Below are 13,657 nucleotides of genomic sequence, written 5' to 3'. Positions count from 1 at the left end.
ACGGCCTGGGATCTGTTTTCTCGTGACGTCCCACAGAGCTTTATCTTCGGCCTCACCCCATTCAACATTCATGACAGTAATCCTATTCAAAACTATACAGCACATGGATTACAGGGATGGCACAAAGCAGGGATGGATCGCAAATGCAAGATCTGGACAGAATCAGGATCCAGGAGGAGCCAAATCTAACAAAAAAAGGTATCAGGTAGGTGTACATACTGGAGTCCAAGAATCACCTGAGCCATTCCGGATTGGAAAGATGGGATGCATTTTGGTTAAAACAAGCAATGCTATTTTTTTTTTTTTTTTTTAGAGATTTTATTTATCTGAGAGCACTAGCAGGGCGAGTGGCAAAGGCAGAGGGAGAAGCAGCTCCCCCTGAGCAGGGAGCCCGACGCGGGGCTCAGTCACAGGACCGCGGATCATGACCTGAACCGAAGGCAGATGCTTCACCGACGGGGCGTCCCAGCAATGCTGTCTAAGCTACTCTTCAAGTATGTAGAATAAGGAAGTCGTTGACTCTGCTCACCCTGTACCTGCCGTTTTGAGTCTCCGAGGACAGTCAGGCTATGAGAGGATTCAGAACCAGAGCGTGTAAGGAGTGGCTGAGGGAGGCGGGGAAGTTAGTGGGGAGAAGAGACCACCTAGGGGTACGAGAGGCTGTGTGCAGGTATTTGGTTTGAAGTTGCTGTCACGTGAATGAGGCTTTGGCCTTGTCCTTTGCCATCTAAGAGGAGCCACCAGGACCAATGAGTTCGCAGCACAGGAGCAAAGATTCCGGACTGCTACGACAGAGATCCAGGTAACAGTCCGGACTTCCATACGCGGAAAGAGCTTCTCCAAAGGTAGACAGTGCTCTGTCCCTGGAGGCGTTCAAGGGCAGGGTGGACAGCACTGGGCAGGGTCTACGGAGGGAATCAAGGCCTGGACAGAGGCAGGGACGGTCTGCTAGCTTTCACCTGCACTCACGGCAGATCAGGATGCCTGCCTGCCGCCTGCCTGCACACCTTCTCTCCCCGCACCTCCTACGGTGACGTTCCCAGACCCGTCATCAAAGTCTTAGCTTTGTATCTTCAGGAAGGGCGGCTCTCAGGGCCCAGGGGAAAGCTTCTCATTCCCAAAATGAAAGTCTACGATTATATATCATGCTGCAGCTCATAAAATACATAATTTGACCCTCGTACCATGAACTAAATACAAAAGTCATCATGAGAAACAGGCTCAGTGGGACGCCTGGGTGGCTCAGCGGTTGAGCATCTGCCTTCAGCTCAGGGCACGACCCCGGGGTCCTGGGACCGAGTCCCACATCGGGCTCCCTGCAGGGAGCCTGCTTCTCCCTCTGCCTGCGTCTCTGCCTCTGTGTGTGTGTGTGTGTGTCATGAATGAATAAAATAAAACCTTAAAAAAAAAAAAAAAAGAAAAGAAAAAAGAAACAGGCTCAGAGATTTATCCCAAACAAGTCAGTGGTAGAGATGAGACCAGAACCTGGGTCTTCCAGTTCCTGGTCCAGAACCTTTTTTTTTTCTTTTTACTTTTTTAAAGTAGGCTCCACACCCAATGTGGGGCCCGAATTCACAACCCTGAGATCGAGAACGGCACGCTCCCCTGACCGAGCCAGCCAGATGCCCCCAGAACTTTTCAATCATAGCAACTTCCGCGTACCCAGGCTCATCCCCATGGGTGTCATGGGCTCAGGACGTGCATCCGGGGTGCCCCGCGTGCAGGGTCCCAGCTGCGCCGCAGGAGGCAGAGCCTAAAGCTTCCAGAGCCCAGCGTCAGGCCTACAGATCCGGGCGCTGCAGATTTTGGCTCCTGGCTCCAACGCTTTGTTGTGATTGCCGCCTCCAGCCGTGTGCCCTCTGCCGCCAGCCTTTCCGTCTGCCTCCTCCAGCTGCTCCCAGCTGTCGTGCCACCTCCCACAGCCAGGCAGCTTTGTTCTCCGAGGTGGCCCGAGTCAGAAGCAGATAAACAAGCCGCGCCGCCGTGCTGCCAGCTGGCGGGGCTCCGAGGAAGGGACCAGGCCCAGCCCTGAGCCCCATGGGGTCTCCCGCTGCCCCACCTGGCTCACCCACGCTCGCTCCCTCCTCTAGAGGGTGCTGCTCCCCCAGAACAATCCTAGTCGGACCCTGGGGGCCAAGGTCTCCAGAACTCTGAACACAAAACCAGCCCCCGAGGGGTGAAGACACAGACATGGAGACCCCGGGCTTCCCGCTCCAGGAACTGTGCTTGTGGTTATTCCTCTAAAACAAAGGCCAGTCACACCCACGGTGGTGTCTGCCCGCGGCCTCAGCGCACCCCATGCCGGCCTCCCGCCGGCCTCCCCTTCCCCGGGACGGGTGGGCCACGGGCCTTTCCTGAGTACGCTCCGCTCTGGGCCAGCGCACCGCTCTGCTGATTCTCGCAACTAAAACTGATCCATGGCTCTCGACTGCCTGTAGGAAACGCTGCAGGCCTCTGAGCACAGCCTTCAAGGCCTTTCGGGTTTGGTCTCTGCCTACCGGCTGGCTTGGTTCCTGCCGCGTCTCTGCTCATACCCTGGGCTCCAGCTCTGCAGAGAGCCTGCGGTTTCATCCTTTCCACCTTTGGACCCGCGTTCACACTGACCTGCTCCAAGCCTCCCCGCCTCTGACCTCCGGCTTAGCTCTCAGAACTGGACTCAAGTGTCTGTTGGCCCCTCATGACCATCAAAGGCATCAAAGAAATAGTCGGTGTCCGTCTCCCGGGCCTCACCCCAGCACGGGCTTGTGAAGCCTGGCCTTGAACACGCTCCTGTTTCAGCACATCAGAGTGCTTTGCAACCACGTGGTCGCCCTTGTGGGTCATCTGTGGCTTCTTCACTGACGCCCGGACGGGGCCTTTCACCTGTTTCCCCAGCACCGGGGACAGTTTGCTACTAAAGACTGACCGGAGGCCCACCTGGAGGCCCAAGAGAGGGAGGGCTGCAGCCTCGGATGAGCGCACGGGAGCTGGGTGCTGAGCTCGCAGAGACCTCCAGGTGGAGCCAAGGTACAGTGGGAGGGACCCAGGCTTAGCCCCAGCCCTGGCCCCACTGCTGCTGCGGCCCTACAGATGCTGCCCTCAAAGGGCAGGAGAGCGCAAGTCCCTGAGACATCCGTCCAAGCTCCTCTGAATCGGCGGAAAGATGGAGACAGACGATGAGCTCATAAATGGCCACGGGCGCGGGGGCACATCAGGCCAAGGTAAGTGGGGGGAAAGGATGCTTCTCCCCCCACCCGCCCTCCCCACACAGGGGCCATGGCGGATGCACCGGGAAGAGCCGAGCACCTTCTCCCAAAACCCGACAGCTCGGAGCGGCGGGAAGCGACCCTGAGCAAAGAGCTTGGTCCGTTTTCCCCTTTGCCTGAAAGCAGCTTTGGTCCGGCGCTCCCTGCCTTCACTCCCGAACGTGAACAAACCCTCCTCCCTGCTGCCCCTCAGGCTCCCTAAATGGTCAAGGCGCCATCCTGCTCCGGGGGCCACACTCGGGCTCCCCTTCCTCCGGGCAGCATTCATCCGATGGCCTGATGGCGGGGAATCTGCTCCTCCTGCTCCTCCTCCATCATCTCGCTCACCTCCTGCTCGACCTTTGCCCCCTCAAGCCCCTGCAGTGCTTAATCCGGCTTCAGTGCCCACGGGGTATTCGGAGGAGAATCCTTATTGCATGACTGAGTCGGCGTGTGGCGTGTGCGTGTGCAGCGAGCCTCAAGGCCAGGTTGTCCCCCAAGCCCCCCACCCCATAAGCCTCCCAGTGCCTCTCCCAGCTCAAAAGTCTCCGCCTCATGGGTCAAGGACAGACCAGACTCCGCCAGGCAGGAGTGGCCTCCCGGCATCTGCTTCCAAACCCCCTTCCAGCCTTACCTCCCACCCCTCTCCCAGCCGCTCCCCGCCGCACAGGCCCATGCGTTCGCGCCCTCTCCCTCCCTGGCCTCCCCTCTGTCCCTGTCCCTACGTACCCAGGATAAACCTGTTCAAACGACCCCTCTCCCACGGAGCCTCTGGTAACCCCTCCCTCGTCTGAGTCTCCAGATGCACGCCCGCGTATCGCCACCTGCGTGGTCTACGGGGTGGACCCGACACCCGACCTCTCTTCTACTCCAAGCAGGCTAACTGAACTAAGGATTCAGGCATAACCCACTTCCGTGGCCCTGATGTGTGCTCAGCACAACATAGGACACATAGTAGGTGCTCCAGAAGCGTGTCGGGAGTGGACTGCAGGCTCCTGAAGGGTGGGCACCATTGTCCCCACGCACAGGTCGCACAGGACGTCGCCCTGGTCCAGAGCCTCTCCGCTGAGGCCCTCTTGTCCTTCCTCCTTGCTTGGATCTTCTCTCAACTTTTCACATCTTCTCTTCTTCCCAAACACACAGAAACCCCCCAAACTAGTCCTCAACACTAACACCTGCAAACCAGCGGAGCCCTCTGGTCTGCGGAGCCCTTGTCACGGCAGGAAGACCTATGCGCTTCCAGCCTCGGGATCCTGTCTGTTCGACGGGATCCTGTCCGTTCCACGGACGCTTTCCCTAGCCTCTACGGGGTGCCAGGTCCTAAACCCGACCCTGGAGTTAGGGAGATGAATTGGATGTTGATTCTGGCCTTGGGGACCTTCCGAGCCAACAGGGGAGGCAACCATAGCCCAGGCAGGAAGTGGTGAGAGCCCCAGACGCGGCACCTGGGAGGTACCAGGGAACTTGCAGAGGGAAAGGCAACGTCTGGCTCAAGGGAGCAACCCCTGAACTGTTGTTATCCTCCATTTAGAGCAGGAAGCAAAGTCAGCGACTAACACCCGGGGGTGGAGTCCTCCATACCGGCCTCTCTTGCCCAAGAAAGGCTTTGCAGAGTGAGGAGGCCTTGGCACTGGCCTGAAGGGTAGGCAAGATCCAGACGGTTGAGGGGGGACACCCGGGGAAGGGGGGGTACCCGGGGAAGGGGAGGGAGCCGTGTGCGCAGAAGTCACAATCCTGAAAAACTCCAGAGCCAGCCAGGGAGGAGGAGCCAGTTTTGGCTGCAGGGTTGGGAGCACAAGAAAGACTCTTAATAGGACCAACTGGGAACACAGTGATGCCCCCCGCCCCCGGCCCCCAGCACCTCTGCCTTGGGGCCCGCTCCCTGTGCTTAAAGGTTGAGCGGCCAGATGAGGGGCAGCCAGCAGGGCGGGTGGGCAGGTGAGCGCCCTGGGCTCCTATGGGGATGAGGGGGATGACAGGGATGAGGGGCTGAGCCCTGGCTCCCCAGCTGGGGCCCTAGCCTCCCGCCAGGTGCCAGGCCTTCACTGTGCCGCCAGGTGACTTCATTTTTTTTTTTTAAGTTTTTATTTATTTATTCATGAGAGACACAGAGAGAGGGGCAGAAGCTGGATCCAGGACCCCGGGCCACGCACTGCGCCCAAGGCAGACACTCGCCCACTGGCCACCCAGGCGTCCCCCCCCCCCCAGGTGGCTTCTCTTCTTTGGCTGTGGAGTATTTCCTCTTCCTAACGTTTGGTTCGGGGAAATGGGAGCAGAAAGAGGGGGCGACTTTCATTTGGCGAATGAATGCCCACCTTCCGGGCAGCACTTCGCATCCCATCCCATCCTGCCGTTGGGAGGAGTGTGTAACAGTTTCTGCGGTCACAGTCGTCACAGTCGCTGAGGAACCCCGGGGCGGGGGAGGGGGGGAGCCCCGGTGACAACGTCCAGGCAGCGGAGCCCAGATCAGTACCTTGGCTGGATTCCAAAGTCCTTTCTCCTACAGCGTCAGGCTGACAAGACAGTGACTTTGCCTTCCTGAGCAAATCCCACACTCAATCCCCGGAGAAGGTGACACCTCTACCCGCTGGGGGTTAGCAGGGGCCAGACAGGGACCTGTCACCAGCCCAGACACCCAGGGGGCATCCCGTGATTGGCAGCGATGCTCTGCGTGGGAGAGAGTGCTCTAACCTCTGGTCCCTTTTGGTTTGCGTGGCACGTCCCCACTGTCCCCTCGTACTTGGTGCCGCCCGACACTAACGTGTACCCCCCTCCCCCGCTCCATCCTTGTCACTCCTCCTGGCCTGTGTCGCCCCACGCGTCTGAGCGGCTTGTCCTTCAGCCTCCTGCGTCCTGCCTTGTGAAGACGGTGATGTGCAGGCCGGGCGCTATCCCGCTGATCACAGCTCTAACCTTTGACCTCCCCATCACACTCTGCCCTCTGGTCCTCCGTCTACACCCCAGGCCCAGGGGGTCTGCCTCGGTGGAGGCATCGTGAGTCCTCCTCCAGACTCCTGTTCTCCCCTTTCCTTCCTCCAGAAAAGAGCCTCTTGATTTAGGGGTTTGGAGATGGGATCAGAAAGGGGAGGCAGTGCCCCCGGGACAGGCGGGGGCCCCACTCTGGCTGTGAACCAGTGCAGTCCGTTGAGGCTCGAAGGTGTCTCTGAACCAACCACCATGGGGCGAGCGCAAGCGAGTAGATGGGCAGAAACAGGCAGTTGCGGTACCAGCTGGCCCCCGCGTCCCACCCCAGCGCCGTGTCCTGTGTCGGGGAAGCCCCGGCGCACACGGAGGGCCTTGGAGCACTCTCGGCCCCAGAACCCAGGCCGGGCCGTCGGAGCACCGCATCCTGGAGGCGGCGAGAGGGGGTCGGCCTCAAGGATGCCTAAGACCCCGCCAGGGCCTAAGGGAAGCGTTACCTGGTGGGAAGTGGGCTGGACGGGGAAGCGGGACACAGGTGCAGCCTCCACCCGCCACGACCAGCGGTGCCCTGGGCAACGTCTCAGCCCGTCTGGCGGTCGCATCCGTTCTGCTTCTCAAACTAGTGTGCCGGGAGGGACCCGGAGCCACCCAGCTTGATGTAATGTATCCTTCCTGCGATGACAGTGTCACTCAGAGACTTTGAGGGAAAAATCTTGTTTTCCAATGAAACAAACGGCATAATAGAGTCGAATGAAAAATTTACCTAATCCAAAAAGCTAAACAGAGTTCTGGGATGTCCGACGTGTGACGGAGAACGGCTCATCCCCGTATCTTCTCGGGGGCCTTCCCCCCCTCAGCCTCCCAGGACCACTGCTGGGGGGGTTGGGGTGCCCTGTCTTTGGAGATTATCAAGGTTCCTTGCCACTTCGAGACCCCGTGTCCAGCCAGAGCCCTCCCCCTCCCTTGGGGAAGAGGAAATGGCCACTCGGCCTCCCGTCCCCAAACATATTATCTCTTCTTTGGGCACCAACTCCAACCTGAATCGGGACCCCGGAAGCTTCCAAGGAGATCGGCTGCTTTGGGGGCCTGAAGAGAAGCATGTGTGGGCTTCGGGGTGTCCTTAAAGGGGAGAGGGGGGAGGAGGAGGGGGTGGGTCTGAGAGGGAGGCCAGCAAGAAAAGCGCACCGGGTTATGTAAGCCCTCGAGGCTGGAAGAGGAACGGAATTGGGTTCGGGGTTCTTTTCAGACGAGATGCCTCGATTCATTAATCTGCCTCCAAGAAAATAAACAAATAGAAACAGAGCCAGATGCACACAAATCTCGAGGTGGGGAAAGGAGGGCAGCGTGTGTGGTTCCGGGGCCTGCTTTTCCAGCTGAGTCACTGAGCCTCCCTCCGTCTGCCACCCCTCAGCTCCTTCCCTTCCCTCCCATCCTCTGGCCTCGGCCTGACACCAAGGCCCTGGCCCAGGGAAGAATAGGCTTTTCTTCCCTTGTGTCAACGTTTGGAAAGTTCTCATAGTCTGATCAAAAGAAAGGATAAAAGCCTTCAAAGCATTTCCTGGGAGCCTGTGACCCCTGTCTGGCCCTTCTGACCCCTCTGTGTGTTTTCCGGTCAAGAGAGGGAGGGACACAGAGAGGGGGCCACGGCCGATGTTCTCGGCTGTGCAGGCACCACCCCTGCCTGTGGGTGTGGGCTGATCGGGAGCGCGGCCCCTTGCTCTGCCCCGACCCCCAGGCAGGGTCTCCTGTCCCCACAATCCTGCAGAGAACCGCCCCGGGGTGGGGGGGGCGATCGCAAGGACCCCCCCTCTCCAGCTGGAGCGAGGATGACTTCCTGGCACATGCAGCACCTGGGCACGGACTCTGGACGCCCCCGCCCCACCCGCCACCCCACTCGGAGCACAGTCCCTCCCCGGCTGGGCACCGGGCCGCTGTCTGCACCCACCCCGCGTCTGGGGCCGCAGGGCTGCCCCTGCTCACTCCGTGCGAGGCACCTGGCTCTGGAGGACACAGGAGGCCCCGGTGCCCCCACAGCCCCAGCGCCGGCCCCATCCAGGTCCTCGCCTCAGAAGAACCGCTGTCCCCAATGTCAGTCCACCCTCCTCACCTCAACGGGGGAGCCAGACCCCCATCAGTGCGGGGTCAGACACCGCCGCTGCTACCTAGGGTCATCAGCAGCCAGGGGGTGCTGCGGAGGCTGCCAGGACGCGGAGAAGGCCTGGGTCCGGCGGGGGCCTGGAGACAGGGCAACTGTCGGAGGGACCGAGGTGTCCGCTCACCTCTTCTCCCTGTGGCAGCCGGCCCTCACCTGCCTCACCTGCCGGGCTCCTGGGGCCGCCACACGGGATCCATCCCCAGGGGCCCCCTTCCGCTTGAGGGCATCATCCAGGCGAGAAGCTCCAAGCATTCTTGCAGACAGGCAGGTGCTGCAGGACCGCCCAGGGGGCAAGGGTAGGACGGACAAGGGGGGCTCCGGGCGAGCCCTCTGCTCCCGCCACCAGGGGGCAGGACGCCCCAGCACTGGCCGGCGTCTCCACCCCTACCCTTCCCGACAACCCCCCCCACCAGCCCTCTCCTTTTAACGGGGTGTCCGACTCTGGGTCTCGGCTCAGGTCATGACCCTGAGGTCCCGAGATTGACCTGCTTGGGCCCGAGCTCAGTGGGGCGTCAGCCTGAGATGCTCCCTCTGCGCCGCGGCCCCCCCCCCGCCCCCACGCTCTACAAAAGAAAAAAAAACTGCCAATCCGAAAACAACCCAACAGGTCTCATGTCAGCAACATCAAATGGTCCCATCTAATATTTACTGGCGGGCAGCCAGGGCGGCGCAGCAGTTTAGCGCCGCCTGCAGCCCAGGGCCTGATCCTGGGGTCCTGGGATGGAGCCCCCCCGTCGGGCTCCCTGCATGGAGCCTGCTTCTCCCTCTGCCTGTGTCTCTGCCTCTCTCTCTCTCTCTCTCTGTGTCTCTCATGAATAAATAAATAAGTAAAATCTTTAATAATAATAATATTTATTAGCAATGAAGTATCAGCCACCCTGAGAGCACGAGCCACATGGGTGACACCCTGAGCCACAGCCCTTCACCCTGCAGGGAGCGCCCCGCAGGCACAGCCCAGCTTCCCTCTCACAGCAAGGGCGTCCCGGCCTCCCCGCTCCCCCGGGGACCCCTGGTTTGGGAGCCCTTGCCCGGCTCCTGAGTGGCCCCTTCTAGGCTCTGAGATTTGGGGCAAAGCAGCTGAAGTCTCTGGTTTCCACTCCTTTCACCGCAAAGAGGGTGGAGGCCGGGCCTGTGGAGGGGTGTGGGGTGGGGGGCCGTGGGCTGCGGGTCGCTCTCCTCCTGCCTGTCCTCCCCCTCCCTGCACCCCCAGGCGCCCCTGCCCCAGGAGGGTGCTCAGGGATCCTCCCGCCTGTCTGGCTCTGGCTCTCACCCCGCCACCCTCTCTCCTCACCTCTGCCCTCTGCAGCGCCCAGCATCAGCTCCGCCTGCTCCCCTCACCTGCCCCCTTCACAGAGTCACCCCCGGCCTCCCTCCAGCCCCGTGTCTGAGTGGGCGCCAGGCCCCACCAGTCCTGCCTTTGGGGGCGTCTCTCAGTCCCAATCAAGCAGCCTTAAGTCCAGCCGCAGGTTCTCGGTGGGTCCCCCAGGGAGCACTGCAGTGACCTGCCCCCCCCCCCGTGCCCTGCACCCCTCAGCTGGCCCGGCCTGTATCCCAATGCTCCCCGGAACCCTCCAGTGGGTCCCAGGGCCCCGGGAGCTTCCTGACGGAGCCTTCAAGGCCCTTCCCGCCTGATTCTACCCTGGGGGTCGCGGCCCCTTCTTGTGGCCCTTGTCCCTAAGTACCCCATCTGGCAGCGGCCAGGTTAGGTCGCCTGCGACCCACGACTGCGCCCCCAAGGGCTCCTGCACTTCCTCCGCCTGCGAGCGGCTGCAAGGGGCTCAGCACCTGCTGCTCCTGCTCCTGCTAGCTGGGCGCCCTAGTTACCTTCAGGCTGCCCCCGCCCCCACTCTCTGCCTCAGGCTGTCCCAGCCATCGCCCCTGCCGCCCATGTCCCTCGTCCCGCACATGGTGACACAGAGCACCATTTCCTGTCGTTAGCCTGACAGATGAGGCCTACGTGTTATCCACATGTTGGGCCACAGCCGAGGGCCCTATCCCCAACCTCCCCACTAGTGTCCCCTCGGGTCCCTGCCTCGCTGGAGCTCTGCCCTTCTTTTCATTTCCCCAGGGCTCCATCTCCTCCCTAAGGAGGCAGGAAACCCTCCCATTGCACGGTCCGGACTACGCGGGATGGAGCGTGTGGAGTCTGTAAAGCCCTCATGCCCTCATAAGATTTTACTATTATCCTACTTTGCAGATGAAGGAAAGTATCTCCTGAATTCGAGAAAGCAGGGCGGGGGGGGGGGGGGGCCGCGGCCCTTCCCTCGCCCTGCCTCTCCGATGCCCCAGGGCTCGATGCCACTCAACCAGCCTCCGCCCCCCACCTCCCCTCCAGGGTAAGGGACTTGTGAGGTACCACGGACTATGGCCCCAGAGTTGGAGGAGGCTTCCAATCCCCTCTCCTTCATCCCACCTGCTCCTCATTCCCAAGAGGAGGTTCCTCCCAAACCCCTTCAACCTGCCGAGGGATGCCCAAGACCAGGCTCCCCAGGGACTCCCTTCGGCCCTCTGCCCTCCAGCTTGCCCCCAGCCGGGGGGGGGGGTGCCTCCAGGCAGCTGGCGGGCTTCTCAAAGCCAGGATGGCCAGGCTCCAGGAGACAAGGGTTTGGGTGGGGAGGCCAGTGAGCCACTGAGCGGTCACCAGATCTGCCAGTGGGGCCAAACAGGTGGGACCTGTTCCTTAGGGTCCCAGGGACCCGTGGGGCTCCCTCCCTGAAGGAGGATGGGGCCGATGAGATCCCAGCCCAGGGCCCCCCCACTTCCTTATCTGTGGTCTCAGAAGTTGCACTGGCTGCGGTGGGGGGAAGGGCTGGGCCTTGAGGGGGTGCAGGCTCCCAGAGGGCAGGGGGCGGGGGGGGGCAGAGGAGAACGCCCCCATGCCTGGGCCCCCTCCAGGGGTCGCTGCAGCTGCCCCCTCCCTCTGGAAGGACCCTGCCCACCCTCCCAAACAAGAGACCATTTTCTGAACTGATTTGGGACCTGTATCTTGTTTATTTGTGTCCTCTGCGGCAGCCTGGCTACGTATTTCTTAAGACAGCTCCCCCGCCCCCAGGTCCCTTCCCTGTGCGTGACTTGCTTCATCCCTGGGAGACCCTTTCTCCCAGCTTCCATCCAAGTTTTCACTTTGGAACCGTCGGGGCCACTGACAGGGTCTCCCCATCAGCCTTTGCTCTGGGTGAAGAGCTGCCTTTTCCGTAGCTTCCCTCAGCCCTCCTCCATCACGCTCCCCAGATACTCTCTAGCGAGGGACCAGATGGGGAAACTGAGGCCCACAGTGGGGGGCCTTCATGCCAGGAATCCAGGGTCCGCCGTGGGAGGTCGACCCCTCTCCCACGGTTCAGGGTTAGTCAGCTCTGGCCCTGGGCTCCTGCCTAGACCCCCCAGACCACCCTGGGGCCTGGTGCTCTTTGAGTGACGGAGGACAAGAGGCTAAGCTTGGGAGGCCGGAGAAGCCGGGACAGGAGGGCGCGGGCAGGGGAAGCGGCTGACCCACCTCGAAGCCCCGATCGCAGCTGGGACAGAGTCTGGGGTCACCCGGGTCTGCCGGCCTCCCCAGCACCAGCACCTGCTGTCCTCCCTCGGCCCTCCCGGCGTCCCCTGCGCAGCCCACCCAGCTCCTCTCAGTCCTTGGATGGGCCGTGCTTCCTTCGCCCACAGCTCCCGGCAGACAAGGGGGCCGCCTCGGGAAGCCCTGTCCCCCTCCCCCCAGCCTCCTCCTAGGCCTCCGCTGAGAGGCCACTTTCCCCGGGAGGCCTCTGCAGACGTGCCCCCCGCCCCGTGTGGGTCGCCCCACCGTGCCACGAGCCGGGCCCCGCCCGCAGCAGGGTCGCCCGTGCTCCGGGACGGAGGTGGGCAGTGTCACCGCCTGCACTGCATGTGTGCAGCCCAGACGCAGCAGGTGAGCCAACCGCTCAGGAGGAGCCCCGGGCAGGTGACCACCTCTTACCCGAGGGCCACAGGACGCACGTGCTGGGAGGCCCTCGGGTCATCGCAGGGGCTTCCCCGGCTCCCCCAAGAGGAAGCAAGGCCTGGGAGTCACTTCCCTCTGACCATGCAGCTGGTCGGTAGCACATGTGATTTTCGATCAGAGTCAGAACACGAATCCTGACTTCTTCCCCCAAGATCCTATGCTGACCTGGGGTCGTGAAGGGCCAGCCGGTATAGGGCCAACCTTGGACGTGACCCCCGGAGCTTGTACCCTGGCCACGCACGGCCACAGCCCAGGGCACGGCCCCACCCTGAGGTCTCCAGAGCCCCTTGGCCTCGCAGCGGCTGGCCCAGAACCACGCCAGCGAGTACAGCTGGGGATCCCACGGCCCCCGGGGGGCTCAGGGTGTCACGGGAACTTCCTCCCAGGCCCCCCAGCCTCTGCTCACTGAGACACCAAAGGTGGACCCCTCTGTCTCATCAGGATCGTTCCACTCCCTGACCCCTCCCCTTGGCCTAGCAATACCTTCCCCCCAGGAAGTGCTTCCTGTTGCATCTAAATGTACGTACTGCTGTCCAATCAGTCCGTCCTCATCGTTACCCCCGGTGGAGCCAGAGACCCAAGGTACCCTGTCCTTACGATGCATGTTTAGGGAACTGAGCCCTCGATCCCCTTGCCTCCTCGGGGCTCCTGGTTCCGCCTACAGAGAACCACCCCGACCCTCACGCGGGGAAGTCTGAGGGGCCCCCATCACCAGGAGGGAGCCCCCCTATCCACCCCCACTGTCCCGCTTACTCCTAACCACCGCCCCCATTTGAAGACCAGCATGGGGCGGTGGAGGAGGTGGGGGGCATGAAGACACATTAGACATGTCGAGATTCTAGATGGATCTAGAACGAGGTGCGGAGGCGGCTGCCGCCCCTGCCTCCCCGTCGCAGTGGCCAAGGGCCTGGGTGCAGCCGGGGGGCTTCTCTCTCCAACAGGGGACGTGTGAGGGGACCTCCAGCGGCAGAAGGACACACCAGAGAGGAAGGGGGTGCCCTGAGCGAGGAAGACCAGAATGTGGGGCCAGAGGGGGGAGCCCTGGGTGGGGTGAGGGGTGGAGGGCCCTGTGCCATTCTGACAGAAGGGAAACATCACGGAAGTGAACGTCCGACGATGACACTCGCGGGCGAGCGAACCAGGGTCAGCACCGCCCCCACCTGAGGGAGTTGCCCCCCGACCCCGCGCCCCACCCCAGGTCTTGGGGTCCTGGTGGGCCCTCTGTCTCTTCCCTGTTTAGACCGCCTGCTTCCAAAAGATGCCCAGGCCCAGATGAGCAGGGCAGGCCCAGGCGTCCCCGCAGACCCCACACAGACGCGGGCTGTGGGCGGGAAGGCCAGAGCAGGCGTCTCCGAGGACTCGGGGTCAACAGAGAGCTCTGGAGCC

General features: G+C 62.0%; 1 protein-coding gene across 3 annotated transcripts in view; it reads right to left on the bottom strand.

Annotated features, from left to right (window-relative positions):
- KCNJ10 (potassium inwardly rectifying channel subfamily J member 10) overlaps positions 1–13,657 on the bottom strand; it is a 28,893-nt gene that overhangs the window by 6,283 nt on the left and 8,953 nt on the right. The window contains exons 1-2 of one of the 3 annotated variants that reach the window (XM_025420732.3): positions 6,910–6,924; positions 6,644–6,818 (exon numbers count right to left, since the gene is read on the bottom strand). The exons of 1 other annotated variant lie outside the window; for it this stretch is intronic. In XM_025420732.3, coding sequence (XP_025276517.1) covers positions 6,644–6,748 — 105 coding nt within the window. In that variant the 5' untranslated portion in view covers positions 6,749–6,818; positions 6,910–6,924. Of the gene's footprint in view, positions 1–6,643; positions 6,819–6,909; positions 6,925–13,657 lie in introns of those variants that run through there. One more of the 3 variants, XM_025420731.3, reaches the window with a different exon arrangement.

Source organism: Canis lupus, chromosome 38 (genome assembly GCF_003254725.2).
Source record: "Canis lupus dingo isolate Sandy chromosome 38, ASM325472v2, whole genome shotgun sequence".
In the NCBI taxonomy this organism is placed as follows: Eukaryota; Metazoa; Chordata; class Mammalia; order Carnivora; family Canidae; genus Canis; species Canis lupus.
This window is presented reverse-complemented; position numbering and strand designations above follow the sequence as displayed.